Source organism: Vombatus ursinus, unplaced genomic scaffold, assembly GCF_900497805.2.
Source record: "Vombatus ursinus unplaced genomic scaffold, bare-nosed wombat genome assembly UNPS02014810.1, whole genome shotgun sequence".
NCBI classification, from domain to species: domain Eukaryota; kingdom Metazoa; phylum Chordata; class Mammalia; order Diprotodontia; family Vombatidae; genus Vombatus; species Vombatus ursinus.
In genome coordinates, this window is record NW_020954588.1 from 8326825 (window position 1) to 8343335 (window position 16511).

General features: G+C 36.6%; 1 protein-coding gene across 2 annotated transcripts in view; it reads right to left on the reverse strand.

Moving 5' to 3' along the window:
* SLC9A9 (solute carrier family 9 member A9) overlaps positions 1–16511 on the reverse strand; it is a 736009-nt gene that overhangs the window by 151596 nt on the left and 567902 nt on the right. For both annotated transcript variants that reach the window (XM_027875882.1, XM_027875883.1), the window contains one exon: positions 6339–6418. In XM_027875882.1, the coding sequence (XP_027731683.1) occupies positions 6339–6418 (80 nt within the window). The remainder of the gene's footprint in view (positions 1–6338; positions 6419–16511) is intronic.

Genomic DNA, 16511 nt, shown 5'->3' on the forward strand with positions numbered 1-16511 from the left:
ATTCATTTGTGTGGGATTTCACAGTGTTCAGAATGCTCTTTGACAGTGGTACCTATCAGCTATGCCTAATTCCTTCCCTCCATTCCGTCACAGCACCTTTTCCCCCAACCCTGCCCCAACTCCCATTAAAGTGATCTGTCCCTCTGATTTCTTCTAGTACTTTGTCCAGATGGCCCTTCTGTACTAATTTCACCCTCACTTGAATCTTTGTGTAGATTTACATTATAATATAAGCCTCTCTCCATTTACAAAGATAAGCCACAAGCACCAGGCACACTATCATGCACATAGTAAGCATGTATAAATGTTTGCTTAATTTGAATATTTGTTGTTGTCAACTTCATTCCTTTATAGATCAAATGAGATAATAAATACAAATGCTTTGCAAACCTCAAGGCACAATATAAATACAGTGATTAAAATTTAGAGGTAATGTGTCATTCTTATCATAATTACTATTTATCCCAATTCCTTTCTTTCGTCCTATTTTTCCTTGTTAAAGGAGAAGGAGTGGTTGGCATAAAAGAAATCATTATTATAGGTTATATTGTAAGAAAATACACCTAATATCACAATCATGAAGGTAAATGGCATTGGTTCACCCCTTAAATGGAGGAAGGAGAGAAATGACTTGGAAAGTGTAAGCTAACAATATGTCATTTATGAGAAACCCACTTGAAACATAATTAGTCACATAGAATTAAGATGAAGGGCTAAAATAGGATTGATTATGCCTCAGGTGAACCTAAAACAGTAGGGATTGCAATCATTATCTTAGACAAGGTAATGGTAAAATCAGACATGATAAAAAGAGATAAGCAAGAGAACCAAATTATTGTTTTAAGGCCCTATAGACAATAAAATAATATCAATTAATGTATATTCAATGAATGACATAGCATATAAGTACTAATGGAAAAACTAATTTAAATACATGGAGACCCAGACAACACAATACTTATTGTGGATCTTAATGTGACTCTTTCAGATTAAGATAAATCTGATCAAAAGATAAATAAGAACATGAATCAAAGATTGAAGAGACAATGTGGTAGAGGGGATAGATGGCTAGCTTTAGAATCAGGAAGATGTGGATGCCAATCTTGCCTCTGATACACAGTATCTATGTGTCTCTGAGAAATTTGCTTAACCTTTCAGTATCCCAGGCAATTTTGTAAATCTGTGTTATAGATGAGTTGCCCATGTGCATTAGGAGAGGGAACTTCCACTTTGGGGTGCCCTTTAGTTATGAAATCATAGGCTTACACTCCCGTATACCTTCCTTCCCATTACGTATAATGGTTACAACTTCAAACTCATGAAATAGATGTAGAGATATCAGAAGCATCAAATAAAACCCTTGTGGCTCTATTCCAACCAAGTGATGGAAAGATGAATGTATGTCTCCATCCATGAAGTGACATTTGTTTGATCTTGGTAGTTTGTTAACTTGCCAATCCATGGTTAACTTGAAACTTTCTTTACCCATTGGTTGCAGAAAGATAAATGCTGTATCTCTTTGTTGACTTCTGAATGAATCAATGAGTTGTTTGAGGAACTAAATTAGACTTTCTCTTTTTGAAAAGGTCATTCTTATCTTGTGCTACTAATATACACAAATGTTTAAATAAGAGAAATAATTTGGAATGACTGAAAGGGAGAAAACCTTTTGGGAATCTAGCAGGCTGATCACTTGTTTATGTATAATGTGGCCTGATTTCCAGTCCCGGCAAAGATGCTCTGTCATCCTAAGCAGATCATTTCATTCTATCTCACTTTTCCAAGCTGAAAAATGGGAACATGTAGTCCTGTTCCTATTTTCTCTGAGAAAACTGTGAGGACAAATGAAAAAGATTTAGTGATTGAGAAAAAAAAAAACTATGTAAGCTCATGACATAATTGTGATAGATTGCTATAATAATGATTTTGTGAAACTAAAGAGAAATAAATATCTCTTAAAGAAGAACATATAGTTGTGCATTATTGCTTTAAGAGATATAATTATCAACGGTAAAATCCAATTTTAGGTGTTTGACTGTAGGCAGTTTTTTTTCTGGGGCGTGGATATAAGGTAGAAGGTTAGAATTCCTAACTTCCTTCTAAGCTTAATTTCTTAGTTGGTATTGCTTTTTTTCTCCTTAAATTGTCATATGCACATATATATGTATATGCCTATAGATACACACACATACACAAACATATACACATATGTATTTATATTTTGTGTCTGTCCCCACAAGGACTCATTTCAATTCAACAAACATTTATTAAAAACCTACTGTGTACCAGGAATTATGCTAGATGTTAGGGCCATTAAAATTAAAATGAAACATTTTCTGCTGTCAAAACTTACTAGAGCTTACTAGAATGTAAACTTCTTGAGAAAAGAGACTGATTTATGTTTTGTCTTTGGGTCCCTAGTACCTAGCATGGTGCCTTGCCCCCGGTAAATGCTTAATAAATGCCTGTTGGATTGGTATAATTTGTAGCATATAAAAATTATGGTTTAATAAAATATAAATAAATCTACAAATTTATCAACAAAGGCCCACAATGTACTGTAGAAGGGCAGCAGAAGAAAGGGAAGTCCAAGTGGACCATCTGTCTTTCAAAGAAAGGAGGCTTCTTTAATGGCACATAGCAGAGGATCACTTTGTGGCTACAAACAGAGCCCACAGAACAGAAAATTGGTTGGGTAGTTATTCTCCAGACATACATTTTAAGCATACGATGCAAAAACCATATTTAAATGAATCTACATCTGCACAAAAATGGCAGTGCTGCAATTTCTGGAAATGACTGGACTGAAGGAAAAATCACCCCCAGATTGGAAGGGAGAGATATTACTATGTAGGATGTAATTCTGCTTTAATTTTGTGAGTCTGTCAAAAGTCATGTGCAAATTAAATCTTTTGGGAAAGGTAAGACAAAATCAATGAAGTCATCTGAATTTAGCGTTACTGCTCAGAATCGGAAATTTGCACTTCTCTCTGGCCTGTGGCAAATGGCTTCGTTTCTCTCTGTGTTGCTGTGATAGGACTAATATCTATTACAGTTTCCCCATAACATGTTAGGCCTACCCCCTTTTCCTTTCTTCCTGCAACAAAGATTAGTTTTCCCTAAAAGAAGACAAAGCATCCTGGGACCTGATTGGTTCCTTTTTCCTTGACACAGATTCCTGGTCACCCATGGGCATAAAATGTCGGTACAGTCAGCGCCCCTACAACTTGATGGTTTTCTGAAGATCATCTGAATCATGATATTCTTGACTATATCCTGCCCTGATGACCATTTGGAGAAGAGGGAAGATAAGTGCCACTGTTTTCTCGTTGTACATCTTTATTATGTTAGAGCTAAGTAAGCCTCCCTTTTGTTAACTTTTTCAGTGAATTGGAAGTGCCTCATTTCATCCCAACATAAAATCTGAAGTAAGAGCGTACTAATGTTCAAACCACCTCTAACAGCTGCCTTTTCTTTCTGAAAAATGTGGGCGTGAGTTTTCCATGTGATATCTACATCAGCAGAAAATGAGTTGCTATAAGTCCCTTTAAGAAAAGATGGTCTAGGGCTAACATGGCTATAGTGATAAATATTCCTTCAGATTTGATTGTTTAGGGTCTGTAGTGCCATACCATGCCTTTTCCCCAAGTGTACATTGTCCCTCATAGCAACATCTAAGTTAGCACAGGTATTTTTTGTTTATGGCCATCATTTTATTTACACTTTGCTGTCCTCTTAAGAATAGTAATAGTGGATAGATAGCAATTGAGTTTTAGGAATTGCCTTATATACATATCTCATCTGATCCTCACCTTGAGGCTTAGGTCCTTTAGATATTTTCATAGACATTTTATAGGTTAAGAAACTGGGCCTCAGGGAGTTTAGGTGACTTTCCCAAGGTCATTCAACTAATAAGTATCAGAGATTGTAGTAGAACCCTGGTCGTAATCTGACATTAAGTTCAACATGTTTTACAACATACCGGGCTTGAGATGGCTTCCCAATCAAATACTTTTAATTTGGAACAACTTTGCTTCCAGATGCTTTCATACAAGCCTAGGGCACAATTCCCTAGTAAGGATGAAATTCAGTAAAATTGGTGACAGTCTATGAAATCATTAATCCTCAGAGAATCCAGAACATACAACAGGGCTGAATGAAATTCCATCTAAGAGTTGAGGGCCACAGAAAACTTAGCTGTTTCTAAAAGTCTCCTGGCATCCCAGTCACCAGAACTGTGACCTTTGGGTCATCCTTGACTCTTCTTTCTCCATTGCTCCCACCCCAATATCCAATCAGATATCAAATCTTGTTGATTATCCTTCCACACCACCTCTCACCATCTACCTTCTTTCTACTCACAAAGCCACTACCTCTTCCAGGTCTTTATTACCTCCTTTGTGGGCCACCATTACAACCTTCAAATTGATCTCTCTGCTTTTAGGCTTTCCCTGCCCCTCCACCCCCAGCCCAAGTAATTTTCTACACTGCTGCCAAAATACTCTTTCTAAAACAAAGCTCTGACCGATACTTCCCTACTCAAAAACCATTAATGACTCCCCATTGCTTCTATAAATATGCTCTTTATCTTGATATCTAAGACCCTCTTAAAACCATCCTTCTGGCATTATTTATTTCACTTGAATTCTCTTTAGGAGTTCTAGGTTTCAGTCAAACTGGAATATTCTCCAAACCTGGCATTTCATCTCCGACCTTGGTTTATTTGTATAAATTGTTCCTCATGACTGAAATCTACCTTCCCCCACCCATTTCTGCCTCCTAGAAGTTTTATTTTGCTTCAATACTCAGATCAGGTGCCTCTTCTTCCATGAAGGCTCCCTCCCCATTTTCCCCAGTTGTTACATATATCTATATCTATATCTATATCTATATCTATATCTATATCTATATACACATACATACACACTTATACATATACATACATATACACACATATACATATATATACATACATAATATACATACAGAGATTTACAAACTGCATATATCTATATCTACATACACATACATACAAAGTAGGTGCCTTAATGTAGGAAAAAACTGACTATAGTTAACAGATAACTTGTAATCAAGGAAAAAAAAACTTACATGCTCTCAATCTTCCATAAGTCCATTTGGTGATTCCTGGAATGTCTCTTCTTGTTCCCATTTTCATTCTCTTGTGCTCTTGTTTCTTTCAAACCTATTCTTTGGCTTTTCTCCATCTTTATCTTCCTTGGTTTCCAAATTTTTATTCATTATGGCACTTTCTCTCATTTGTCTTCTTTTCCTCCCTACTGTTTTCTTCCCATATTTCACTTACCTTTTGTACCCTTTACATTCTCCATACCCCTTCACCTATTCTTTGAATGTCCCATTTGCTGTTCTTGGTTGTTCTTCCCTTTCTACCGAGTTATAATATACTTAATTATTGGTTATTCCTTAAAAACATCCCATGACAGACTTTTTCATCCAGTGACCCACGGTATTCATTTTTTAAAAGCACATTTCATTCATTTCTACTGGAATGTTGTTTTTTTTAAACAATGCTTGAAAATGGAAAGCTTTCTGAAACTTACAATGGTGAAACATTTCGGCCCCAACATCTTAGTTCTTCAAATTTTATGAAAAGATGCATTAGAGTTAATATAGCTATGCTTGTTGCCAGGATAAAGAAAAATCACATTTAAAAGAAAAAAAGACTTTCAAAGGACTGATAATCATTACCAAATTCTGTATTGAAACAAGATCACTGTCCTGATCTAACATTTAATGAATTATACAAGTTCTTAGTCCTCTTTTTTTTCAGACCACAAAACAAGAGTACACAACTTAGACCTCTTGATAAGGTAGAGGTTTGTCTTGGGTGCATATATGCTTCCCTAAGGAAAGGGCTCTAATACTGATTTACGAGCTTCCAAATTAAGTAGGTGCTGTTTAGAAACACATACAAGAGCATGTTCCTTCACAAAGGTGAAAACAACCCAATCCCCATCGATCAATTCTTCAGGTCTATCCTATTTCATTCTCTGGCTTCAGAAAAGATTAAGGTGCCTTAAATATACCAGTGAAACTTTGACTGAGGCAGAGATTCTATAGGTGATTTTGCCTTAATCTCTGGCTCATTTAGTAACAGCTATGGCATTTTCTTCACTCGGTCAATACTTTCTTAAAACTAATTTTCCTTCTTTCCTCAGATAACCATGGCTTTGGTTTATTTTTGCTTTTTTGGTATTGTTTAAAATAAAAAAAAAAACAGCTGCATGCTTGAGTGATTATGATGCCCAGTTGTCTTATGTTATATAGATCTTTATGAGGTTACAATAATCAAAGGATACTTGTGGTCAAAACCATACCAGATTCGGAAAAGCCAAGCACTCTCTGCCTTTGTAGGGTTTCTGTCCAAATTATCTCCTCCCTGAAGAGAAAAGGGAAAAAAATAAGATAACAGGTGCACAACATTTCAATGTAAAAATACATGGCAAACCCAATTATCTTTCAAAGCAATGTATTACTTTCTACTTCATTCAACAAACCAGTTATGCTAGTTGTTGAGTCAAAATGAGGGTAGTTCCTATCCTCAAGGAGTTCCCATTCTTTCGTAGAAAAATAATGTAAAGCTAGCTATACTTTTAGACATAGAAGTCCCATTACTGGAAGTACTTTAAGGATCTGGAATATGGCCTGTGTGGGTCCTTGACCAAAGAAGACTGAAAACCCTTTAGGATTTAGTTAATATTTTTAAAAAGTTCTTGGGACCCAGCTATCAGAAGTATGGGAGTCATTACATTATAGTCCTTTATGATCCTTTTTTGAAGGAAGGGCAGGATCTTATTTTTTATTAATTTATTTTAAACTTAAATACTAAAACTTAAATATACAATAATGAAAGAAAAAGAAAAATATTATAAACTTAAATACAAAATAAGAAAAGAAAAAAGAAACATTGCCTTGTGCACAACAGAATGTAAGAGAGGATTCAAACTATATAGCAATACATTTTCATTTCAAGAAAGTCTAAATAAGAAATAACAGGCAGAATCTTGAGAAGACAAAGCAAAATCTGTCTCTCTTTTCTTTTCTCCTTTCTTCTTTTCTTTTTCTCCATTCCCTTAAATATTTCCTTCCTTCCTTTTCTCTCCCTCCTCCATTCTTCCCTTCCTTCCTTTCTTCCTTCCCTCCTTCCTTCTGTCTCTCCCTTCATTCCCTCTTTCTCCATAGTAGACAGAGAGCTAGCCTCAAACCAGAAAGACCTGGGTTCAAATCTTTCCTCTGACACACACTGGCTATGTGACCTTGGGCTAGTGCATTCAGTGCTACCCCATTCCCCCAGGGAACTCTCTAAGACCTGAATTCTAAACTTTTTTTTGAGTAATATATCCATTTAATAGACAGGTAAAGCCTATAGGCCCTTTCTCAGAATAATGTTTTTAAATGCATAAAATAAAAATACAGGATTACCAAGGAAACCAATTATATTGAAATAGTTATTAAAATATATTAAAAAGAGAAAATAGATTAAAAAATCATGGACCCAAAGATATGAATTCTTGCCTTAGATCATAATTTGCAGATCATGTCCCAATCTGCATTGATAAAGAGTTTCCTCACTAGGAGTTCTCTGTGCCAATGAAATGAAAGATTTAGTCCAAAAGTGTGTGTGTGTGTGTGTGTGTGTGTGTGTGTGCATGGGTATGTAAGTATGTATATGTGTGTGTGCATTTGTGTCTAAGCGTATGTATACGTGTACATATGTGTGCATGTGTATGTCTGTTTTATTAGTTATTATTAGATACTGCTATCTAATATTATTAGATATTGCTATCTCCCAGAAGAGATATTTTCATCTAAGCATGCGAACAGGTTGTCACACAAATTAGGTCATAAACTCCACTGTGTGTGGACAGCACTCTTGTGGAATGATTCAATGTTTACTTTTATCAATGATCCCACTTTTATTAAGCATCCAAGTAGTATCATTTCCTAACATCAACAAAAATGATATTCTGTTAAATATCTGTAGTGGGATTATTTCAGTTTACTTCTGCCAAATGAGATGGTATTTGTTTACTGCTTACACAAAAGGTCATCCCTAAAGGAATGATACAATTCTAGTAATTACCATTCCAGTTTCCTTTCCTTTTCTTTGTGAGAGAAGGATGACACTGACGACCATGGCAATTTTTGCTCTTTGTCCTTCCTAGTCCTGAATTATATATTAGCGAGTGTTTCTATGATAAGTTGAGGGCATTCCCACCCTTTCCCTTCAGTCTCCTTCATAGCTAGGGAAAGAAGAAAAAAAAAGAAGGGGACAAAAAGAATATGATTGATGTGTATGTGAAAGAAGCATGTAGGAATGAAAGATAAAGAAGGAGAAGAAAATGTAATGAGCTTTAGAAACAGATGGCAATAAGCATTCTGGTGTGGAAAGAAGGCTCCTCAGTGACTTAAAAAACCCACCTTTTCTGTCTTCTGTTTTATATATTATGAGAAGATATTTCTAAGAGCCAATCAGATCATAATTATCATCATGATTAAATACATCCAAATCTTAATATGTCCTTCCTCACCTTACTGGAATCCACATATTTCGTGGCTAAGTGCTACCATTATTCTTCACTCTAATAATGATCATATGAATACTCTTGTATGTGTGATGACACATGTAAGACAAATAGCAATATGTGTGTGCAGTATCAGACTCTGTCCTCAGATCAGCTCAACTTAATTTGTTTTTCTAGATTACTCTTTGTCAAATAATTTTATTGCGCATTAATGATCACGAACCAAATACAAAATGGATATGATAACACAGTTGGACTGTGACTGTAGTTACTGTGTCCTCCCACAAAACATAATGGGAAGGCAAAATGTGGTCTGCTGTCATTTATCCTTTGTGTAAGAGACAGAAGAGGATAATAATGAAATGAAAACAAAACTCTCAGCCTTTTTCTTTTGTTGCTGAACATTTTCAAATGTTCCAACTATTTCTTGCTTTGCTTTCATGTCATTTTGCTTGAGTTAGAACAGTACACCTTGTTATTCAAGGGTCCAAATTCATCACTACTCATTATAAGGAAGACAGGGCGTCCAGTTTGATTTCTCTCTCTTTCGGCACCTCTGCTTGACTATTCCCACCCGGGCTAGGTGATAGATTTGTAGAAACTGCCTTCTTCCTAGTCAGTGTGTAGACTTTGCAAGTTCACTCTATATCACCACCTCTCAAGCAGCCACATGTTGCTAGAATTTTGCTGGAATAGTAAAAATGTCTCAGCTGGACCCGCATAAATGAAAAAAGGTTCATGTCTGTTGAGTGTTTCCCCCTTTTCATGTAGACAACCAGAACTTAGAAGGCTTTTTCTGAAAAGGGATTGTTTTATAAGAATAAAAATGTCTCAGTTAGATCCACATAAATTTGATAGGTTTATATCTGATGAATATTTCCTCCTGTTTTTAGAAAAAACTAAAACTTAGAAGGATTTTTCTTGAACAGGGATTTGTGGTGATTTAGGTTTGTCTTGGTTCAGCCACTAGGGTACTCACTATGTGACCTTGGACAAGTTCCTTAACCTCTCTGGATCTCAGTTTCCTCACCTGAAAAAAAATGAGCGAGTTGGACTAGTTGACTTTATAGTACTTTCAAGCTCCAGTATCCTAGGGTACTCTCTCTCTCTCTCTCTCTCTCTCTCTCTCTCTCTCTCTCTCCCTCTCTGTTTCCATTTTGATTCTTCAATTGCTTCTGTTGGTACCTCCAGATATAGCTACTAGTCATGACTACCTTTATGCAAATACAAGTTTGGGGATCAGGAGGTAGAAAATTCAAAGCAAGGGTGATCTTATGAAACCCCTCTCTTTCTTTAAACATATTTGTGCGGCTCAGCTACTTGCTCAAAGCTTGTATTTTGACATATTGTTGCTCTAATTCATGTGGATGTTGTCCACAGAGGACCATGCTTAGGTCTGAGCTATATCTTAGCTAAACTCTTCTTAGTCACCGTTCACAAATCCAGTTGTGTATACCTGCTACCCACCTTTGTTATTTCTCAGTGAAGTGATGTCTCCTTGTCCCTAAAGTATTTCTGTGAGTTTGTGTATTGTTTATTGTTTATCATGTTCTGGGAGACTATTAGTCTTCTTCCTTCTTTTTGGTGAGAAAGTAATCTTCTTTCTGTAGCAGCCTTAGGGTGTGTTTTGTAAATATTGAAGGAGTTTTTGTTAAGATATTTTGCAATTGTTATAACCTTTCTTAGAGTTCCAAAAGTGTATAGTAAAGCTCATGTCACACAGATGTTGATTACTTGTAGTGTTTTTCTTCTCATTAAGGTTGTTGCTGCCAATGTATATATTTTTGTTTGTGTTTTGTTTTCTCAACTCTTTATCACTTAACAAATGCTTTCCAGTATTTCTCAGTATTCTTTCTATTTCTTATTATATTATTATATGTCATTAATAACATATAATAATCATTTATTTATTTAGTGCCATTACAATGTTGTAGGATTACAGATATAGAACTGAAATGGACCTCAAGTGCCACCTTGTTGAACCATCTCATTTTACAGGTGAGGAAACTGAGGACCAAGAAGGTTGTGATTTGTAACATAAGCAGTGAGCATCAGAGGTGGAATTTGAATTCTGGTCTTCTGACTTCAAAGTTAGTGTTCTTTTTATACTTTAGAATATTTTAAAATATTCCATTACATTTATATGCCACAGCATATATTTGTATATTCATATGTACACACATATACATATATATGTGTACATGTATATTCTATATACACACACACTGGGGATACATATATTGGGTAGAAATATATATGTATACATATATACACACACAAATACACACACATATATTCACAATACAAATATAACCCTAGTCATTTGACAAATGGGTAATTTCTCTTTTGTTGCTATTATTAAAAATGCTACTAGGAATATTTGTGTGCAGAAAGGATTTTATCCACTCATGTTAATAGCATCCTTATGGTTTAGCTGTTTAAAATTTTTTAAAAAATGTATTTTATTTTATTTCAAATTTATGGAATAAAACAAACATTTCCATAACATAGTATAATTTAAAAAAGATGATTGCACATGAAATTGCAAATCTATTATGTACAACTTGCTATTCCTTTTAAATATATAATAAAGTTATGTAAATTTTTTTCCTTTCTTTTCTCCACCCTCCCTAGAGATGGCTACCATTAGACACAAATATGTATATGTACACATATATACACACATACACATGTAAAATCATTCTATATATACTTTTTTTTAATCAATTTTTTCTCTGGATGCAGATAACATCTTCCTTTGTATATCCTTTGTAATTAATTTGAGTTTTTATAATAGTCAAAATGACTTATTTGTTTAAAGTTGTTTTTAAAACAATATTGCTGTTACTCTATATAGTGTTCTCTTGGTTCTGCTCATTTTGCTCTGAGACTTTTATAGTAAAGGTTATAGTTGCATTGAAAACTTTTTTAGTAGAATGTAAGCTTCTAGAAGGAAAGTCTTTTAGTTTTGGTCTTTGAATTTCCTGCACATGGGATAGTTCCTGGCAGCTAGTATGCACTGAACAAATAAATACTTATTGAACTGGGCTGAATTCCAAGAATTGTTTCAATATTTGAGGAATGTCCTTAATCAACAATACATGTAGTAAGTGAAAGCAGCAAATATTTATTGAGTGCCTACTACATGCAAGATAGATTTTTTTTTCACCCAGGACAGTGATCACTAATCAGAATTTTAAGAATCACAGGTCCATCTTTCTTCCATTCCTTTCTTTCCTTCTTTGTTCCTTCCCTTCTTTCCTTCTATATTCCCTTCCCTTCATTTCTCTAATCACTATATATATGCTTATTGATTGGTTGATTAATTCCTTTCCTTTTTCATTTTTAACAAGTATTTGTTAAGCACCTATTGTATGTATACACAGCACTCTGCTTGGAGCTATGGGATTTATAATAGAAATAGAAAACATTAACTCTATGGAGAATAGAATCAAGGGATATCAGGCCAATCTCACAAGGACACTTTTGTCAGTCAGGTGGGAGAAATCGCTTATGTGGTGTTTTGTAATACCGCTGACACAGTTAACCATTTTCCCCACCTTTTATCTTTGAGACTAGTATTTTATTGGTGTTGCTTCTTTGCTTCAGAAATAAATTAGATCCCAATTAGAGGGAAACATTTGAAGAACTACCTCCTTTCCCCAGGTGGGGCAAATGACATTGCTAATCCAGCATTAGAATTGCTTGGGCCTTCCACTGTTCCACAATGATGACTCGAGTTTATATCCCATATATACACTGGCCTAGCTTGGGATCCATTCATTTATTTCCCTTAAGTTATTGATGACTTAATAACCCAGTTATGAAAGGCCATCAATAAATGAGTGGAAATAAATGAGTTGGCCTATTGTGCACTCTGTTTGTGCCATGGGGGCTGATGATAAATGTGCCCAGGGAAAGCAGCCCTTTGCGGTCACTATGAAACAGAGAAGGTATCTGGTGGAGACAGCACAGATCTCAGACCTCTGGGAGACTCCAGATGGTCACTGGCCAGCAGGAAACATCAATCTGTTCACGTTCCACTTTTCTGCAGTGGCACTTTCCAACACCCCCAAGGACAATAGATGTGAATAGTCATCAGAAGCATTTGGAGAAGGATTTTTCTTCATTACGAATAGTATTCCTTTAGATCTGGCTCATGAGATGTTATACCTTTATACCAGAAAGAAATTCATGTATTTCTCTGTACAATATGCTTCTTTTTAGGCAGTTAGTTCAGTGGATAAAATAATAATAACAATTAAAATTATTATCTTATTTGATAGCCATGCCTTCATTTCTATTTAGGCTCCATTCTTGACTTTCTCTACCATGGCCCCTCCAGGGTACTTTCTCTCTATTCACTCTTTTCATCTTTCTTTGATGTGTTATCTTCAGCCCCCCCTCCCCCCCATGAGAATGTAAACTTGAGGGCAAAGACTGTCTTATTTTTGGCTTTTGTATATATTTTCAGAGTTTATACCTGTGCCTAGGAATTACTGGGGACAAAAACACCAGGGATACAAAAAGGGGTAAAAAGATAGTCACTACCCTCAAGGACCTTACAATCTATTGGAGGAGACTGCATGCAAATAAACATAGCAAGCTACATACAGGACAAATAGGAAATAATTAACAGAGGAACAGCACCAAAATTATGAGGGGTTGGGGAAGCCTTCTGGTAGAAGATTGGGATTTAAAGGAAGACAGGCAAGTCAGTAGTTCGAGTGGAAAAGGGAGAGCATACCAGGCATGGGGGACAGCCAAAGAAAATGGCGGGAGATGAAAGATGGAGTGTCTTGTTTGTGGAACAGCCATATGGCCAGTGTCACTGGATTTAAGAGTTCATAGTGGTGAGTAAGGTTTAAGAAGACTGGCATGGTAGGAGGGGGTCAATTTATGAAGGGTGTTGAATACCAAATGGAGCATTTGGTATTTACTTCTAGAGGCTATAAGGAACCACTGGAATTTATTGAGTAGGTGGTGGGGTGACATGATCAGACCTGCACATAGTAAGTGCTTAATAAATGCTTGCTGATCTGACTTGACCTTAAAGCTCTATATAAATGCTTTTTGCTCTAGTAAGAGCAGCCAGAAGGGGAAACGAAGGAAATAATCATTTTTAAAGAACCTATTATGTGCCAGGCATTGTATTAAGTGCTTTACAATATTACCTCATTTGATCTCATTTGATTTGAAGCCAGATGGGAGCAAGACAGTAGAACGGGCACTGGCTTCAGAGTCAGAGGACCTGAATTTGAGTCTTGCCTTGGCCACTAACTACCTTTGTGAACTTGGTCAAATTATCTACTTTCTTGGTCTCCAGTTTCTTCATATATGCAGCTCTAAATATTTGATTGTATGGATTTTCAAGCATTCCAGTTCTAGAACTATTCTCCCTGCTCCCCCCTCCACCCTGTCATCCTACCCCCCAGAAACTGGATTAGAAGGAAATTGGAGCTTAGATTGTTACTTCTGAAAAACAAAATCCTTGGCAGTTGAGGAAGCTCTGACTGATCTGAGCTCCTCAAACATCTCAGGCTATGGGAAAATGAGAAGACATTGGCAGAAGTTGACATCTTTAGCCGTCTGCTTAGTGAACCAGGGACTAGGGCATGACACAAAACAGCAGGGAGTATGAACTATTGCCTTTTTTTCTTTGATGTGTTATCTTCCCAGATTGAGAATGATAGGAAAATCAGACTGTGCTATTTGCCTTATGCTTATATGAGCCCCGAGTAAAGATCAGTTCTGGCCACAGAGCTGTGAAAACCAGATGTCCAAGTGAGAAGGAGACTGTTTATTGCATTACTTTATGGGGGAAAAAAAGAGAACCAAGCAAATGTACATAATCCCTTTGCTCAGTGTTCAAATATGAGGCCTTTGCTAACTGCTCCTGAATAACCAAGGATCTGCACTCATTTCAGTGGGTGTCGATGGGATTGAATATGTAAGGGTCTTTCCCACTAAATTTCTGGAAGCTTCCTATTCACCAGGAAAGCTAAATTCAGGATAAGCGTCATTGGAAATCATGCATATTTGGTGAGTAGAATTCAACAATTGGTCTCTGTGTGTTTTTTGTTGTTTAGTTGTTTCAGTTGTGTCTGATTCTTTGTGACGATATTTGGGGTTTTCTTTGCCAAGATACTGTTGTTTGCCATTTTCTTCTCCAGCTCATTTTACAGATGAGGAAACTGAGGCAAACCGGGTTCAGTGACTTGGCCAGTGTCACACAGCTACTAAGTATCTGAGGCTGGATTTAAACTTAGGAAGATGAGTCTTTCTGACTCCAGCCCCAGCACTCTATCTACTGTGCCATCTAGCAGCTGCCTGCATGTGTTTAGAGAATACCTCCAAATTTTATTGACTTATTTTTTCTGATTAAAAAAGAGAGATTGGAATCTGTTGAAAAGAGTAAGAGCTGAAGATGGTTATTAAGATCTGGGTTCAAATCCTACCTCCAACATTAACTTGCTGTGTGACCATTAACCAGTTTCTCAATCTCTCGGAGCCTCAGTCTCCTCAACCATAAAGTAATCATTTCTGTAGAACCAGGTCCTTGTGGTTATCTCCAATGAGATAATGTCTATAAAGTGCTTCACAGACCTTATAAATGTCAGTTTATGAATTTTACTTGTTATTGTCATTGCCCTTTGAAGGGAAGCATTGCCTACAAGGGGCACATGGGGTTGATTTTTTCTTCCTATTATCCTTTACAATAGCAAATGATTAACCTTTGGCTTCAAAACAGAAGACTCTTTAAGCAAATGTCATCTTTCACATGGCTGTTTAGGCTTAAAAAGGTTAATGAGAAGGTCCACTCAGAGAAGAAATGATGCAGACAAAGCTATAATGGATTGGGAAAGAGTTCTAGGAAAGATGACCTTTGTACCCTGAACATAGGCTATTCTGTAAGTCAGCCTCCAAGGCTGACTGTATCAGACCATGAGACACCAATCGTAGCCAATACACACTGATCCTAGGCGAGGGCACTGAGGGGTAATAGTGACAGGTACTCTTTAATCCATGGGTTCCCGATGGGGAGGGGGAGAGCACAGACTGATAAGGGGAGTAGAGAAATGTTTCTGCATCTTCCTTGAGAATCGGTACTTCCATTTCTTGTATCCTTCTCATACCCATTCTCAAACCTAGTATCTAGGGGAGAGGGCAAAGGTGTATGAGAGTCAGGGCCCAGAATTTCGCTCGGCTATGCCACTCAATTCCAGGGAGCATTTGGAACAAAGAATAGTCAAGGCCACTGCTCTGAAGTGCCCTATAATTTCTGTGATGCCCAAGAACACAGGCTTGCTACACTCTCCCTGAGGGGATGGCAGGCCAAGGCAGATCTCTGGTTTATGTAGCCTGGGAGTATGTTTCTCAGATGTTATGTTGGAGAGCTTGCATATGGACCTTCGTGCCATTAAGTTCAAAAGATGAGGGATATCTTCTGAATATCCCTAACCGCCCCTGAATGACCTGATATGAATCCATCTTGCATTGACTTGCCTAAGCCCTTTTTGAGCCGACATAATTTTAGCCTGTGAAATGTTTCAGCATAATGAAATCCATCAATTCACTATCTGTTGTGTAAAACAAGCTCATTGGAGGGGGGCAGGAAGTCTGTCTTATTTACCTTCATAGTTTTCCTAATTCTTAGTACAGTTGTCTGCACACCATAGGTGCTTAATATATGATGGTTGAAAGAATGAATGAAAGTACTTAGGCCTCTTATTTGATCGAAAACTGTTTCCCTTGGGGGTCTAGGTATCTCCTACTTTCTAGAGCAGTACATAGTGAAAGCTCTTTGAGTGTAGGGACTAATTTTTGTTTTCTTGGACTCTTTATCACCAACAACTAGCAATGATGATGATGATAATTTTGTTTGTTCAATCTTATCCAACTCTTTGTTATCCCATTTGGAGTTTTCTTGGGTTAAGTGACTTGCCC